The 16,798-nt window shown below is 42.6% G+C and overlaps 1 protein-coding gene across 3 annotated transcripts in view; it reads right to left on the bottom strand.

Moving 5' to 3' along the window:
• Window positions 1–13,523: 13,523 nt before the first annotated feature.
• The window catches only part of DEFB124 (defensin beta 124), a 46,103-nt gene continuing 42,828 nt past the window's right edge, over window positions 13,524–16,798 (bottom strand). For all 3 annotated transcript variants that reach the window (XM_055266168.2, XM_055266170.2, XM_055266171.2), the window contains one exon: window positions 13,524–13,716. In XM_055266168.2, the coding sequence (XP_055122143.2) occupies window positions 13,559–13,716 (158 nt within the window). In that variant the 3' untranslated portion in view covers window positions 13,524–13,558. The remainder of the gene's footprint in view (window positions 13,717–16,798) is intronic.

The following is a 16,798-nucleotide window of genomic DNA, read 5'->3' as shown; positions in this document are numbered from 1 at the left end:
GCCTTCTAAACTGAGACATACTAAAATTAAGAATTTATTGGATGGTAAGCCAGGCGTGGTGGCACATGCCTGTAGTCTCAGCTACTTGGTAGGCTGAGGCAGGAGGATCACTTACGGCCAGGAGTTTAAGTCTGTAGTATGCTATGATCATGCCTGTGAATAGCCACATGTGCACTCCAGCCTTAGCAACATAGCGAGACCCCACTTCTTAAAAAAAGGAATCTATTGGATGGGTTTAACAGCAGAAGACAGGGCATTGTAGAAGAATGAATCAGTCAACTCAGAGACAGATTAGAAATATACAAACCAAAGCACAGAGAGAAAAAAATGCAAAACAAGCATAACAGAGCATGAGAGACTTATGGGACAATATCAAATAATCTAACATATATATAATTAAGTCCCAGAAGAAGAGATGGGAGACCAGGCACAGTGGCTCACATATGTAATCTCAGCACTTTGGGAGGCTGAGGCAGGAGGATCACATGAATCCAAGAGTTCAAGACCAGCCCGGACATCATAATGAGACCTCCTGTCTATTTTTTTTTTTTTTCCAGATGGGGTCTCACCATGTTGGTCGTGAGCTCCTGGGCTCAAGCAATTTGGCCTGCCTCAGCCTCCTAAAATGCTGGGATTACAGGAATGAGCCACCATGCCCAACCCCCACCCACCTCTATTAAAAAAAAATTAAAGAGGGGAATGAGGAAGAAGAAATATTTTGAAATGATAATAGCTGAAAATTTTCCAAAATTGTTGAAAGACATCAATCCACAAGAAATTCAGTGAACTCCAAAGCAGCATAGACACAAAGAAAATCAAACCTGCTAGGCATGGTGGCTCAAGTGTGTAATCCCAGCACTTTGGGAGGCCGAGGCGGGCGGATCACCTGAGGTTAAGAGTTCAACACCAGCCTGGCCAACATGGTGAAACCTCATCTCTACTAATAATACAAAAATTAGCTGGGCATGGTGGCACACGCCTGTAAGCCTAGCTACTAAGGAGGCTGTGGCAGGAGAATCACTTGAACCTGGGAGGCCAGAGGTTGCTGTGAGGCGAGATCCTGCCACTGCACTCCAGAATGAAACTCTGTCTCAAAAAAAAGGAAAGGAAAGAAATCAAACCTAAACAGATCATAGTCAAACTGCTAACAATTAAAAGAAAAAGTGCTTCTCAGTACCTATGAACATTTCATACAAAACATGTTCAAGAATTTGTGGAAAAAGTTAGAAAACCTTATTGAAATACAATATAGAAAGCCTAAATTAACAGAGAAACATATCATGCTTATGAATTAGAAGTCTCGATATCTTAAAGATGTCAATTCTATACTAATTATTCCCTAGATTCTATAAAATTCCAATAAGACTTGTTCATAACTTGTTCAAAATTGTGTATATGTAAACAAATATTTTGTTAGGGACATAAACATATATAATAAAACTTTCAGTAAAAGCTAAGGAGATATTAAATACAAATTTAAGATAACAGTTACCTCTAAGAATATAGCAATAGGAAGGGGTAATGGTGATTTTTTTATCTGCACAGTAGACAGTGAAGTGTTCTGGATGTAAGGTTCAAATTTGTCTTTGTGATAGCTGGTGTTACTAAGCCACCTGGAGGCAATAGTGCTGCAGTTTAAATATTTAGGATCCTGGATGGGGAGGTGGGAGGGAAGGGCTGGATGAATCTTCCAGGATATCAGCAGTGATTCCTGGAGTCTTCCAGTTAATGGCACCCAATAACTAAATGGGCAAAAGATGCCTGGGAGATTGGCCTGTGAGAACATTGAGGACTTGGGGATGGATCTGCTATCTCCACGTGCAAAAGGATTTGTTAATCTGGGAGTTCCTCTGAGATCTAGCCCTTGTCCATCTCTTTGGTTGCCTTTTTTTTTCTTTTTTTGACACAGAGTCTCGCTCTGTCACCCACGCTGGAGTGCAGTGGCGCGATCTCGGCTAACTGCAAGCTCCGCCTCCCGGGTTCATGTCATTCTCCTGCCTCAGCCCGCTGAGTAGCTGGGACTACAGGCGCCCGCCACCACGCCCGGCTAATTTGTTTTTTTCTTTTTTTTGTATGTTTAGTAGAGACGGGGTTTCACCGTGTTAGCCAGGATGGTCTCGATCTCCTGACCTCGTCATCTGCCCACCTCAGCCTCCCAAAGTGCTGGGATTACAGGCATGAGTCACCATGCCCAGCCTCTTTGGTTTCATCACATACCACTCAGTTACTCCATCTCTTCCCTTTAATTTCTGTTTTCCTTTAGCTTCCCCCCCCCGACCAAAAAAGAAAAACATAGTTTATTTTTCACATCCTAGGTTCTTTATTTAATAGCTTTATTGAGGTATAATTTTTTTTTGAGATGGGATCTTTCTCTGTTGCCCAGACTAGGGTGCAGTGTTGCAATCATAACTCACTGCAGCCTCAGCCTTCTGGGCTCGAGTGATCCTCCCACCTCAGCTTCCCAAGTACCTGGGAATACGGGCGTGCACCACCACACCCAGCTAATCTTTTTGTATTTTTTATCGAGACAGGGTTTCTCCATGTTGCATAGGCTAGTCTTGAATTCCTGGCTTCAAATGATCCTCCTGCCTTGATCTCCCAAAGTGTTGGGATCACAGGCATGAGCCACCCCATGCAGTCTTTCAAGGTATAATTAACATTCAGTAAACTGCACATATTTAAAGTGTAAAAGTTTCTAAGTTTTGTCATGTGTGCACCCATGAAATTATCACCAAAATCAAGATAATAAACATATCTGTCCCCCTCAAAAGTTTTCTTCTGCTTCTTTGTAATCCTTTCTTTCTTTTTTTTTTTTTTTGAGATTTTTTTTGCCCAGGCTGGAGTGCAATGGCACAATCTCAGCTCACTGCAACCTCCACCTTCCAGATTCAAGCGATTCTCCTGCTGCCTCCCGAGTAGCTGGGATTACAGGCTTGCGCCACCACACCCGGCTAATTTTGTATTTTTAGTAGATACAGGGTTTCTCCATGTTGGTCAGGCTGGTCTCGAACTCACCTCAGGTGATCTGTCCCCCTCGACCTCCCAAAGTGCTGGGATTACAGGCATGAGCCATCGCACCCGGCCTGTAATCCTTTCTTAATACTGCTTTCTGTTTTCCCTCTGCATACTGTCCCGAGCACTGATGAACTCTCACTGCACTGATGAACTCTACCATAGATTAGTTTACATTTTCTAGAATGTTTAACAAATGGAATCATACTGTCTGTACTCTTTTTTTGTGTGACTTCTGTCACTCAGCAAAATTGGAGAGTCATCCTTGTTGTGATTATCAATAGTTCATTGCTTTTATCTCTGACTGATATTTCATTGTAATAGTCCATTTGTTAGTCCATTCACCTGTTGGTGGACATTTGGGTGTTTCCAGTTTTTGGCTATTACAAATAAAGCTGCTATAAACACTCACATACACATGTTTTTGTGGACATATGTTTCTCCTGGATAAATACCTAGGTGTGGAATGGTTGGATCATCTAGCACATTTGTGTTTTACTTTTTCTCTTTTCCTTTTTTTTTTTTTTTTCTTGAGACAGAGTTTCGCTGTTGTCACCCAGGCTGGAGTGCAATGGCACGATCTCGGCTCACTGCAACTTCTGCCTCCCGGGTTCAAGTGATTCTCCTGCCTCAGCCTCTGAATAGCTGGGATTACAGCCATGCACCACCATGCCTGGCTAATTTTTTTGTATTATTAGTGGAGATGGGATTTCACCATGTTGGCCAGGCTGGTCTTTAACTCCTGACCTCAGGTGATCCACCTGACTCAGCCTCCCCAAATGCTGGGATTACAGGCATGAGCAACCTGCCTGGCCTGGATCCCATTAATTCTTGAATCTCATCTCCAACTATTCTTGCCCTGGCTCACTCCACTTAAACTATGCTGGCCTCCTAGCCATTTGTCAAACACACCAAGCATGGTTCCACCTCAGGGCGTTTGCACTTGCTATTCATTCTGTCTGGAACTGTCATCCTCCGATATGCAAGACTCACTCTCTAACATTCTTTGGGTTTGTTCAAATATCTCCACGTCACTGAAAACTTCTCTGAATATGCGATTTTTAAAATTAAAAAAAAAAAAAAAGCTACTCTCGGCCAGGCGCGCTGGCTCACGCCTGTAATCCCAGCACTTTGGGAGGCCAAGGTGGGTGGATCACGAGGTCAAGAGATCGAGACCATCCTGGCTAACACAGTGAAACCCCATCTCTACTAAAAATACAAAAAATTAGCCAGGCGTGGTGGCAGGCGCCTGTACTCCCAGCTACTCGGGAGGCTGAGGCAGGAGAATGGCGTGAACCAGGGAGGCGGAGCTTGCAGTGAGCCGAGATCGCACAATGCACTCCAGCCAGGGCAACAGAGCAAGACTCCGTCTCAGAAAAAAAAAAAAAAAAGCTACTCTCCCTTACTTCCTTTTTTGCTTGCATTTCTCCATAGTATTTATCAGCATCTACTATGCTATTTTCTTCTTGATTGTGTTTCTTGTCTCCCCATCCGCTGCGGATTTATTTAATGTTGGATGTATTGATATATATGAATAAATATCTATGAATAAACATATTATTCAATGTATATGAATAAGTATATATTATATTGCCTCCACAGATGCATATATATGTATATGTGTGAATATATATTTTTATATATATCTGAGGAGACAATATATATTTCAACATATATTTATCCAATATATATAAATAAATTTGAGATCCAGCTTCCCAAATAAATTTGGGGTTCCTCATGTAAAATTCCCTCCATTGAAATACCTAGTATGGCTTTTGTTTTCTAGCTAGATCATGACTGATACAGTACATGGAACATGATTTATTCACATATATTGAATAAATACATATTGCCTTCCCAGATGAATGTATATATATGAATATGTATGTATTCATTTGTTTATTCAACTACAAATTTACTGAGCATCTATGTGCCAGTTTAGTGCTTGGGGAGGGGGGTACCTTATGATTGGAGCTGGTGCCTCTGAAGGACATCGCAGTTCTGGCAATAAACCCATAGCTACCTAAGCTGCTGGGAGGATACGGATGGAATCCAAAGCAGAGAGTGAATGCCTTCTCCCCTCCCCTCCCACTTTTGTCTCCCACTTTTGTCTCGCCTCCCACCATTGTCTGCAATTAGCATACTCTTAGCAGGAAGCCACCTGGTGAAGGAGTCTGGGAAATGGTAATATCGGACTCCCCGCCCCAGCAGCACAGAGCAGAATATAGAGGGCTGGGCTTGAGGCCGCACTGGCACACCATTTAACTTCTGAGATGTAAGTATAAATCTGAAGTAACATCCCAAAAAAGTAATCATCAGTATTAATTATTACAAATTCTAGAAGTCACATTTTAAAGGTTTAATATTAGAATGCAGGAACAATTACCCCTGCAGTCACTGCCCTGCTCATCTCAGTTCACTGTGTCCTCAACCTCCTGGGCTCATGCAATCCTCCTACTTCAGCCTCCACAGTAGCTGGGACCACAGGCATGTGCCACCATGCCTGGCTAATCTTTTTTTTAATAGAGATGAAGTCTCTTTATGTTGCCCAGGCTGGTCTTGAAGTGAAGGAGTTGCTGTACTAAATAGATGCTGTACTAAATAGATGCTATTTGCTGTACTAAATAGATGCTCAGTTTCAACATCCACTAACTTCTTCAGTCATGGAATAATGTAACTCAAGAAAATGAATTTGGCTATATGTGGTGGATTACGCCTGTAATTGCAGCACTTTGACAGGCTGAGGCAGGAGAGTCTCCTGAGCCCAGGAGTTCAAGACCAGCCTAGGCAACATAGGCAGACCTCATCTCTACCAAAAAAATAATAATAATAATTTAAAAATTACCCGGGCATTGTGGCACGTGCCTGTGGTCCCAGATACTTGGGAGGCTGAAGTAGGACTGCTTGAGCCCAGGAGGTTGAGGCTGCAGTCAACAGAGATCACATCAGTGCACTCCAGCTGCCTGGACGACAGAATGAGGCCCTGTCTCAGAAAAAGAAAAAAAAAAGAAACAACAAAGGAATTTCATATTCCCAATACAAAGAAATAATAAAGGTGATGAATATGCTAAATACCCTTATTTGACCATTACACATTGTATGTATGTATCAAGATATCATATGTACCCCATAAATATGTATAAATATTATATTTTTTTCATTTTTAATAAAAATTTTAAAATTGCCAGGCATGGTGGTATGCACCTACAATTCAAGCTACTTGAGAGGCTGAGGCAAGAAAACCACTTGAGCCCAGGAGTTCAAGTCCAGCCTGGGCAACATCTCAATATCCCATCTCTAAAAATGAATAAATTAAATTCAAAATTAAAAGACAAAAATAAATAACGAAAAATTTAAAAATAAAAATAGTTTAAAAGAAAATTAATCTCAGAAACATACTTCCTAAAAAGAACTTTTGAATTTAGAAAGAAATTCAGAATTTGCAGTTTGAAAAAATGTCAAAAATATTCTATCTTCAACTACTGGAACCGGGTGGTAGTTTATAGCAAAAAATTTGGCAAACTTTATTGTTTAATTCTTTAGCCTTCATAAAATCTGTGATTTTGAAAATTAGTGAGAATAAAATATGCCTAAGGTACCTCACTTTTCCCTAACACTTTCCTCTGTTCTTCATTGTCTTTATCCCCATAAATTGAAGGTGACTCATCGATGTCATGGTACATGATTTTGGAGTCTTTTCTACCTGTGAAATTTTGAGGTGACAAAATCACATTTAGCTTTCTATTTATCCTTACAAGGTGTGAGAATTCTCAACCATAATTTTTTCCTAAAAGGCTTATGTCCTAAATGGAATTAAATAACTAAAGAACAACTAAAGGCAAGTACTTTTTTTTTTTTTTTTTTGAGACAGGGTCTCGCTTTGTCACGCAGGCTGGAGTGCAGTGGCACCATCTCAGTTCACAGCAGCCTCAACCTCCCAGGTTCAATCGATCTTCCCACCTCAGCCTCCCAAGTAGCTGGCACTACAGGCACACACAACCTCTCCTGACTAAGTTTCATATTTTTTGTAGAGACAGGGTTTCACCATGTTGCCTAGGCTGGGCAATCCACCCACCTCGGCCTCCCAAAGTGCTGAGATTACAGGCGTGAGCCACCACATCTGGCCTCTAATAGTTTTTTTTTTAATGTGATGAATGGTATTTTAACAAAGATTTGAACTATAATATAATCTCCATTATTTTGCCTAGTGTTAATATTCAAAATATTTAAAATATTGGTTGGATATAACATTCTGACGGTTATCAAGCTAACAAATTTTAGCTCTCAATATTTAAATTAACTCATATTTTCTCCTAAGTTGAATTGTTGAAAGTTCTTAATTATTTTTCTAACATTGATAGCTTTCACAATCATCTTTAACTGTTGCAACATTTTATTCCTACAGTAATATATACTTCTATCTCAAATGACTAATGAATTTAAACATGTAAAGTGCATGAGATTTCATTCCAAGTTACATCTAAAGTGTTTACTATATGTGAAAATGAATATTCATCTGTAAACAATAAATCCAAATGCTGTGTTCCAAAAGTATTATGCTTATTGGACCTGCTGGTTTACCATGCAATTATGAAATCATTGAACACACAGAAGTTCACAGTGCCACAAGTGACTCTGAAGTAGGTACCTAGCAATTCATCCTTCCAAAGGGTGGAGCTAAGGCTGGATACTGAGAACAAAGTCAAAATTGGGTTTATTCCTAGAACGTAAGCTCCATACAGGTAGGGATTTATCTGTTTTGCCCACTGCGGAGTCCTCCATACTTAGAATAATGCCCGGCACATAAAAGGTATTCAATAAATATAAATTGAATTAATGAAAAACAGAAAAATAGAGTGCTGATGCTAGTGGCGCGTAGGTGAAAAACATCAACGGTTGATTTTCAGTTGAGACAACGATGGAAATCATTAGGCATGCCCACATCAGGAAGACCTTAGTTTCAGCCAAGGGCTCACTGGACTTAAGCCAGTCTACTGGGTTCAAATTAGGAGGAAAGGACCAAAATTAATGAACACATACAAAATGTTGGAGATATATCATTAAAAATTGTGTCTTGGCCGGGCGAGGTGGCTCAGGCCTGTAATCCCAGCACTTTGGGAGGCCGAGGGGGGCGGATCACTTGACCCTAGGAGTTCGAGACCAGCACGACCAACACGGTGAAACCCCGTCTCTACTAAAAATAAAACAAAACAAAAAAAACGGGCATGGTGGCTCACGCCTTTAATCCCAGCTACTCGGGAGGCTGAGGCAGGAGAATGGCTTGAACGCGGGAGGCGGAGCTTGCAGTCAGTCGAGATTGTGCCACTGCACTCCAGCCCGGGCGGCAGAGCGAGACTCCTTCTCAAAAAAAAAAAAAAAAAAAAAAAAACCAGCACATTCCAAAAATAACCGCTAGAGGGGAGTATCTCCTCTTGAGAGTCATTGATCAAGCCATTAAGAGAGTCCTGAAAACGTCATGCTTGTCTCCTGGATCATCCAGCTCTTTATGACACAAATGGAGTTGCATCATAAGCACAGATAGTTCACCCAGACTCAACTACATGTGCTCAGAAAAAAAGAAATTTAAAGAAAATAAGACGTGGGGTGGGTTTTTTTTCTTTTTTTCTTACTTTTTAAATCAACTTTGTTTTGCCTTTCTGAAAAATCATATAAATGAAATTACTCAGCATGTATTTCTTTGTGTCTGGCTTCTTTCACTTAACATAGTGTTTTTGAAATTAATTTATGGTGTGTTTATTGGTAAATTATTGCTATTTATTGAGTAGCATATTGCATAGATATAACTCAACTTGTCCATTTACCTGCTGAACATTTGGGCTGTTTCCATTTATGGGTTATTACAGATAAAGTTGCTACAAACATGGATAGAGAAGTCTTTGTATAGGCATATGTCTATTTAATTTTGTTTGTTTGTTTGTTTGTTTGAGACGGAGTCTCACTCTGTCACCCAGGCTGGAGTGCACTGGCGCCATCTTGACTCACTGCAACCTCCACCTCTTGGGTTCCAGCAAATTCTCCAGCCTCGGCCTCCCAAGTAGCTGGAATTAGAGGCACGCGCCACCACACCCAGCTAGTTTTTGTATTGTTTTAATAGAGACGGGGTTTCGCCATGTTGGCCAGGCTGGTCTCAAACGCCTGACCTCAAGTGATCTGCCCATGTCTGCCCCCAGAGTGCTGGATTACAGGCATGAGCCACAGTGCCCAGCCAACATGTCTATTTAATTTTATAAGTAACTCTGCACCTGTTTTTCCAGTTGCAGAGTGGTTGTCCATGTTACAGTCCCACCAGCAATGTAACAGCATTCCAGTGCTCCATATCCTCACCAGCCTTGCTATAGTCAGTCTTTTTTACTTTAATTATTCTGGTGAGTGTGTATGGTATCTCATTGTGATCTTAATTTGAATTCTTCTGATTACTAATGATATTGAACATCTTTTCACAAACTTATTGGCCGCTTATGTATTTTCATTTGTAAAATGTTGTTTAAATACCTGCCCATTCTGTTATTGAGTTTTCTCTTTTCTTATTAATTTGTAACAGTTATTTGTATACTGTGGATATGAGTCTTTTGTCAGATATATGTTTTGCAAATATGTGCAATAAGAGTCCAAATAAGCCAGAAAAATCCCTCCTTGAGCCAGTGCCTAAATGAGTGGGAGATGGGAATTGGATTATTTCCTGGGCAGGGAAAGCTTCTGGCAGTGAAGACATCACATTGCATTGTGTGATTCCATTGTGGAAAGATATTTATTTGTCACCAAAAAAAATGGCGCCTAAACATAACCAACCACTTCCTTTATTTATTTTTTTTTCTTTTTCATGTTTTATTATTATTATTATTATACTTTAAGTTTTGGGGTACATATGCACAATGTGCAGGTTTGTTACATAGGTATACATGTGCCATGTTGGTGTGCTGCACCCATTAACTCGTCATTTAGCATTAGGTATATCTCCTAATGCTGTCCCTCCCCCCTCCCCCCACCCCACAACAGTCCCTGGAGTGTGATGTTCCCCTTCCTGTGTCCATGTGTTCTCATTGTTCAATTCCCACCTATGAATGAGAACATGTGGTGTTCAACCACTTCCTTTAATGCATGGCCAGAGAAATGTGATATGTTCCATCAATGGAGGAAAACTTGCTGTGTATGTCAGTCTCCAAAATGATGCCTTCTTGAGCAGTTTTCAAGGATAATTTAAGTCATGTGCGATTGTCACCTGGCTCTCAGACTTAAACCAAGCCCTAGCATAATAATAAGCAATTCCACTGAACACTCTGCCATTGAAAGAAGGGAGTGGGGATAGAAGTCAGACACCCAGTCCTACCCTGAACTACCTACAGTATCCATCCATTGTTGTAACTTCCTTGTTCTTTTCCTTCCCTGTGACCTCAAAGGTGTCCATCTGATCAGCAGGAGAAGCCCCTCTCATAGAAGAGTCTCTGATGCATGTGAAAATGCCTTAAAAAATATATATATATATAAAAGAATATATATATATAAAAGAATATATATATACCAAAATGCTAACAGGAATTACAAAAGACAGGTGACTATTTTGAGGCCTATCTATACTATACTTTCTTAGTTTTCGAAACTGTATTTTATTTATTTTTTTTTATTTTTTTTTTATTTTTTGAGATGGAGTCTCTGTCACCCAGGCTGGAGTGCAGTGGCACAGTCTCGGAACTGCAACCTCCACCTCCCAGGTTCAAGCGATTCTCCTGCCTCAGCCTCCCAAGTAGCTGGAATTACAAGCGTGCACCACCATGCCCGGCTATTTTTCGTATTTTTAGTAGAGATATGGTTTCACCATGTTGGCCAGGCTGGTCTTGAACTCCTGACCTCAGGCGATCCACCCACCTCAGCCTCCTAAAGTGCTGGGATTACAGGCATGAGCCACCATGCCTGGCCTCCATACGTATTTTAAACATACTACTCAAGTTATAAAAACTAGAAGTGACTTAAAATTTTTCAGGAGGAATTTTAGTGCTAAAAATATTGTTTTGGAAGACTAAGCACATACATAAATTTTTATGATATATTGATCAGTTAAAAAACCAAGACACAAAATATCTACAGCTTGATTCCATTTTATTTTTGTCACATTTTACATTTTTATTTATTTCTGGGTATTTCTTTCTTTCTTTTTTTTTTTTTTTGAGACAGAGTCTTGCTCTGTTGCCCAGGCTAGAGTGCAGTGGTGTGATCTCAGCTCACTGCAACCTCCACCTCCCGGGTTCAAGTGATTCTCCTGCCTCAGCCTCCCAAGTAGCTGGGATTACAGGCGTGCACCACCACGCTGGCTAATTTTTGTATTTTTAGTAGAGGTGGGGTTTCGCCATGTTGGCCAGGCTGGTCTTGAACTCCTGACCTCAAGTGAGCCTCTTGCCTCGGCCTCCCAAAGTGCCGGGATTATAGAAGTGAGCCACCACAGCCAACCTATTTCTGGGTATTTCTGTACAGTGAAAATACTAATGATTTTAGTTTTCTTATTTGTGCTTCTCTGTTTACATGTTTTCCAATGAACATGTATTACTTTTACAATTAGAAAAAAAAATGTTATTTTTAAAGTACAAATAAGAATGACTCTGGAGTCTGGCACAGTGGCTCATGCCTGTAATCCCAACACTTTGGGAGGCCAAGGCAGGAGGATTGCTTGAGGACAGGAGTTCAAGACCAGCCTGGGCAACATAGCAAGACTTTGTGTCTACAAAAAATACAAAAATTAGCCAGGCATGGTGGTGCACGCCTACAGTTCCAGCTACTGGGAAGGCTGAGGTGGGAGGACTGCTTGAGCCCGGGAGTTCAGAGCTGCAGTGAGCCATGATTGCACCACTGCATTCCAGCCTGGGCAACAGAGCAAGACTGTCTCCAAAAGAAGACTGACTCTGGGAGAAAAAATCAGGTGGCAGAGGATCAGGATAGAGTTCCATCTCCACCACTTCCTAGGTTTATGACCTGGGCAACTTTCTAAGTTGCCTTATAGAGTCTTAGTTATCTTATAGAAAAGGCAAAGATAGGCCAGCTGTGGCGGCTCACACCTGTGATCCCAGCAACTTGGGAGGCCAAAGCAGGAGGATCACTTGAGCCCAGAAGTTCAGCCTGGGAAACATAGCAAGACCCCATGTTTTTTTGTTGTTGTTTGCTTTTTGTTTTTTGTTTTTGTTTTTAGCAAGACCCCATCTCTACAAAACAAACAAACAAACCAAAAACATATTAGCCAGGTATGGCGGCATACACTTATAGTCCTAGTTCCTCGGAGGCTGAGGCAGATTGCTTGAGCCCAGGAGTGTGAGGCTGCAGTGAGCTATATGATCTCCACTGTGCTCCAGCCTGGGCAACAGAGTGAGGACCTGTGTTAAAAAAAGAAATGAGAGAGAGGAGAGAAAGAGAGAGGGAGGGAGGGAGGAAGGAAGGAAGGAAGGAAGCAAGGAAGGAAGCAAGGAGGGAAGGAAGGAAGGACGGAGATAATAATATATAACTGTGGGAATTCAATGAGGTGGTATGAATAAAGCAATCGGTACTTTCTAAAGGATACTTATATATCATCAACTCAACCATTCAATAATTGGTTTGGCTTGAGTAGAACCTGTCCTCTGATAAAGCACTTCTGAGCACCTATCCAGGTAACTTCCTTCTCTAGCATCCCAGAGCCACCAGGCTCACCTTGCACATCTCCAGTGTCAGGGGAGTTCCTTCCTCCCAAAATTTCCCCATCACACTGTCCTGTCCTACCAGCGTGTGGCTCCATTCCTTGACATGTCACTCGGGAACTGTATGGCCTTCGACAAGTCACTTTTCCTCTCTGGGCTTGCGGGTCTCATCTGTGAGGTATTTGGGGGACTCTTCCACCCTAGAATCGGCTGGTCTCTTCGGCTTGTTGGGTGTATCCTAATGACTTAGGAAGTTGGATGTATGCTTAGATGAGAGTCTGTTTGACCACTGGGAGGAAAATGGCAGTTCGTGTGTGAAAATGGCAGTTTAATTTTCAGAAAAGTATCTAGTCTGTTGGTCTTGGCTTCAGCCCTAAGTCATTAGGATACCCTATAAAAGAACATAGGAAAACCTTTTCACGCTCAGTAGGGCCTGCCTCTCAAGCCAAATGTGCCGTCTCATTCTGAATTCCAGAAGCTTATTATTGACTCTACTATAATTATTCACTGTTATTATCAACTATATTATTAACTCTTGTTATTATTAACTCTACCTTTCTTCTTGCATTTCTTCTATAAAGTGCTAATCTCCTGATATTATAATTATTCCCATTTTATGGTTGAGGAGACTTTCAGAGGTTCAGTAATTTTTCCGGAGTTGGACAGAGAGAAAGTGACATGGCCAGGACTGGAACCATTTACAATGGTCATTAGCGCCCACTCTCCTCAGGTCCCTCACCTCCCTCCACAGACCATTTCTCCCACATCCTAGACCTATCCCCCACCCTTGGCGGGGAGAGGAGCACAGGCGAGCAAGCAGAAAGAAGAGACAACTGGCAGCCTGTGTTTTATTGGACAGCAAGAACCAGCTACTCATATTCATGCTTGGGGACCGGTGGAGGTTTCAACGCATAGGAGAGACAGCACAGGGACGCATCCGGGCACAGGTGCATGTAAGTTTCTTGCCTTGTGCAGTAAGTTCGGCAGGCCCCTTGACCCTTCCGGCACCGTTTGAATTCACTTCTCCCTAAGCAGAGGAAGACCACAGGTCAGAGCAGCCCATGGGTCACACGTTAGACCACTGGTCACAAGTTAGGCCACAGATTCACTAACACTGGTCACAAGTTAGCTCTCTGGTCATCTGTTAGATCACTAGTCATAGATGAGAGTACTGATTACAAGTTAGGTTAGACCACATATCATAGGTTAGACCATTAGTTACAAATTAGAGACTAAGGCCAGGCGCGGTGGCTCACGCCTGTAATCCCAGCACTTTGGGAGGCTGAGGCAGGCAGATCACCTGAGGTCAGTAGTTTGACACCAGCCTGGCCAACATGACAAAACCCCTTCTCTACCAAAAATACAAAAATTAGCCGGGTGTGGTGGCAGGCGCCTTTAGTACCAGCTACACGGGAGACTGAGGCAGGAGAATCACTTGAACCCAGGAGGAGGAGATTGCAGTGAGCTGAGATTGTGCCACTGCACTCCAGCCTGGGCAACAGAGGAAGACTCCATCTCAAATAAATAAATAGAAACTAATTTCTTGTCCAGGTAAAGCCACACACCAGGTACACGTAAGCACTTTTCATAACAACACTATACGATTATAGTTAGTCTTATTACAGTCCCTGCTATACAGGTAAGGAAACTGAGGCTCAGTGAGGTTAATAACCTTAACCAGCTGGTTACAGTGGCTCACGCCTGTAATCCCAGCACTTTGGGAGGCTGAGGCAGGTGGATCATCTGCGGTCAGGAGTTCAAGACCAGCCTGGCCAACATGGCAAAACCCCATCTCTACTAGAAATATAAAAATTAGCTGGGCCTGGTGGCGGGCGCCTGTAATCCCAGCCACTCGGGGGGCTGAGACAAGAGAATCGCTTGAACCCGGAAGGCGGAGGCTGTAGTGAGCCAAGATCGTGCCACTGCACTGCAGCCTTGGCGACAAACTAAGACTCCATCTCAAAAAGAACATATATATATATGTAGTAACCTTATCCAAGGTCATACCACCACTGAGGAGCAGAACTAGGACTCAAACCCAAGCGATCTGGCTTCGGAGTCCACACCCATTACACAAACTGCCCCTGACACATAGGGACTTGTTTAATGTTAGGTTTTAGTGAAGGAATTTCCAACCATGGGCCATGGAAAAGGTAAGGCTTTGGGGGAACAGGTCCTTTGCTCCCTCCGTGGGTCTTTGGTCACAACATGGGATGAAGCCTGTCCTTTATTTATTCACTCAATAAACACAGAGCACTAGAAGTACTACAATAAACAATATGGCCATGGTCCCTGCCCTCAAGGAGCTTCCAGCGTCAAGGAAGACAGTTAAAAAACAAGCATATAAATACAAGAAATAGATTCTGCGGTAACTGCCACACTGGAAATGATGAGGGTACTGTGATGGCCAGTTAGAACGCATGTGGGAAGTGAGGGGAGACTAGGACCACATAGACAAGCTTGACTGTTAAATTACATTTCTGGACATACAACCTCAGACTAGCAGAGAACAAGCAGGCCAGAAGAAATAGCACTGAGTGGGAGGTGGAGGGGAAAGGCTTCCCTGCATCTCTCTGGATTAAAACACATCCCATGTAATCCTCAAATGATGCCTTAGGCATATCCACAGGTTTTATTCAACCCTGCCGAGCAGTCCACACTTCCCTCTTACTAAGGTACAGAATCTTAGAATGATACAGTGCTGGCCTCAAAATCTCCATGAGGCACAGAATCCACCCTCTGAAGACGGTGTGTAGTATAATCGCTAACAGTGCGGTGTGAACCCAGCTCAGACCTCCTGGGTCCAAATCCCAGCTCAGTCATTTCCCATTGAGTGACCTTGGCCTCAGTTCCTCATCTGTACAACTCTCCTTCAGAGCACAGTTAAAGGATCACTTTAGCACAGTGCCTGGCACGTAGTAAATGCTCAATAACTAGGAGGCAAGATTATCAGCATGACAGCTTAGATTGCTGGAACAATCAGGACCCATTCTAGGTAAATCCTCTCACTTACCAGTAAAGAGAGGAATGAACTTGCCCAAGCTCCCATAGCCACTAAGTGATGGGTCTGGAACCGGAACCCGAGACCCTAGCTCCCAGGTGAGGACACTTTCTATACTATTTTTTTTTTTTGAGACAGGATCTCACTCTGTTGCCCAGGCTGGAGTGCAGTAGTGCAATCTCAGCTCACTGTAGCCTCTTCTTCCTAGGCTCAAGCAATCCTTCCCCCCCAGCCTCCTAAATAGCCAGGACTACAGGTGCCCACCACTATACCCAACTAATCTTTTTGTTTTTTGTAGAGATGGGGTCTCCCTATGTTGCTCATGCTGATCTCGAAGTCCTGGGCTCAAGTGATCCTCCCACCTTGGCCTCCCAAAGTGCTAGGATTTACAGGTATGAACCACCACACCCAGCCAAGAAATACTCTTAGCACAATCGCATTTGAACTTCCCAATCACTCCAACATCCAGAAGCAGTTCCTTTCTCCTGGATGATCTGCACTCTCTTCCTCATATTTTTGACTCTGTCTCCCACCAATTTCCTTTGTGCTCCCTCCCCCAGCCACACCAACCTCCTTGCTGCTGTTCAAACACATCCATCAACCTGCCTCAGGGCCTTGGCCCTTGCTGCTCCCTCTGCCTGGAACAATCTTGCCTCATATTTTCACCTTATTCAGAGCTCTATTCAAACCCACTTTATATAAAATAAGATCGCTGGAATTTACTTCAAAATAATTCACGAGAGAGGAGAGGGAAGTGAATAACAAAACAGGATTGGTTCAGATTGGTAGTTGTTGAGGTTGGGTGATGGGTAATAGGGGCTTTTTTTTTTCTTTTTCTTTTTTTTTTTTTTTTTTTAAGACGGAGTCTCACTCTGTCACCAGGCTGGAGAGCAGTGGCGCAATCTCGGCTCACCGCAACCTCCGCCTCCTGGGTTCAAGTGATTCTCCTGCCTCAGCCTCTCAAGTAGCTGGGACTACAGGCGCCCACCACCACGCCCAACTAATTTTTTGTATTTTTAGTAGAGACGGGGTTTCACCACGTTGGCCAGGATGGTCTCTATCTCTTGACCTCATGATCCACCCGCCTCGGCCTCCCAAAGTGCTGGGA

Source organism: Symphalangus syndactylus, chromosome 24, assembly GCF_028878055.3.
Source record: "Symphalangus syndactylus isolate Jambi chromosome 24, NHGRI_mSymSyn1-v2.1_pri, whole genome shotgun sequence".
In the NCBI taxonomy this organism is placed as follows: Eukaryota; Metazoa; Chordata; class Mammalia; order Primates; family Hylobatidae; genus Symphalangus; species Symphalangus syndactylus.
The sequence above is the reverse complement of the archived record's forward strand: the minus strand, read 5'-3'. Positions and strand labels throughout refer to the sequence as shown.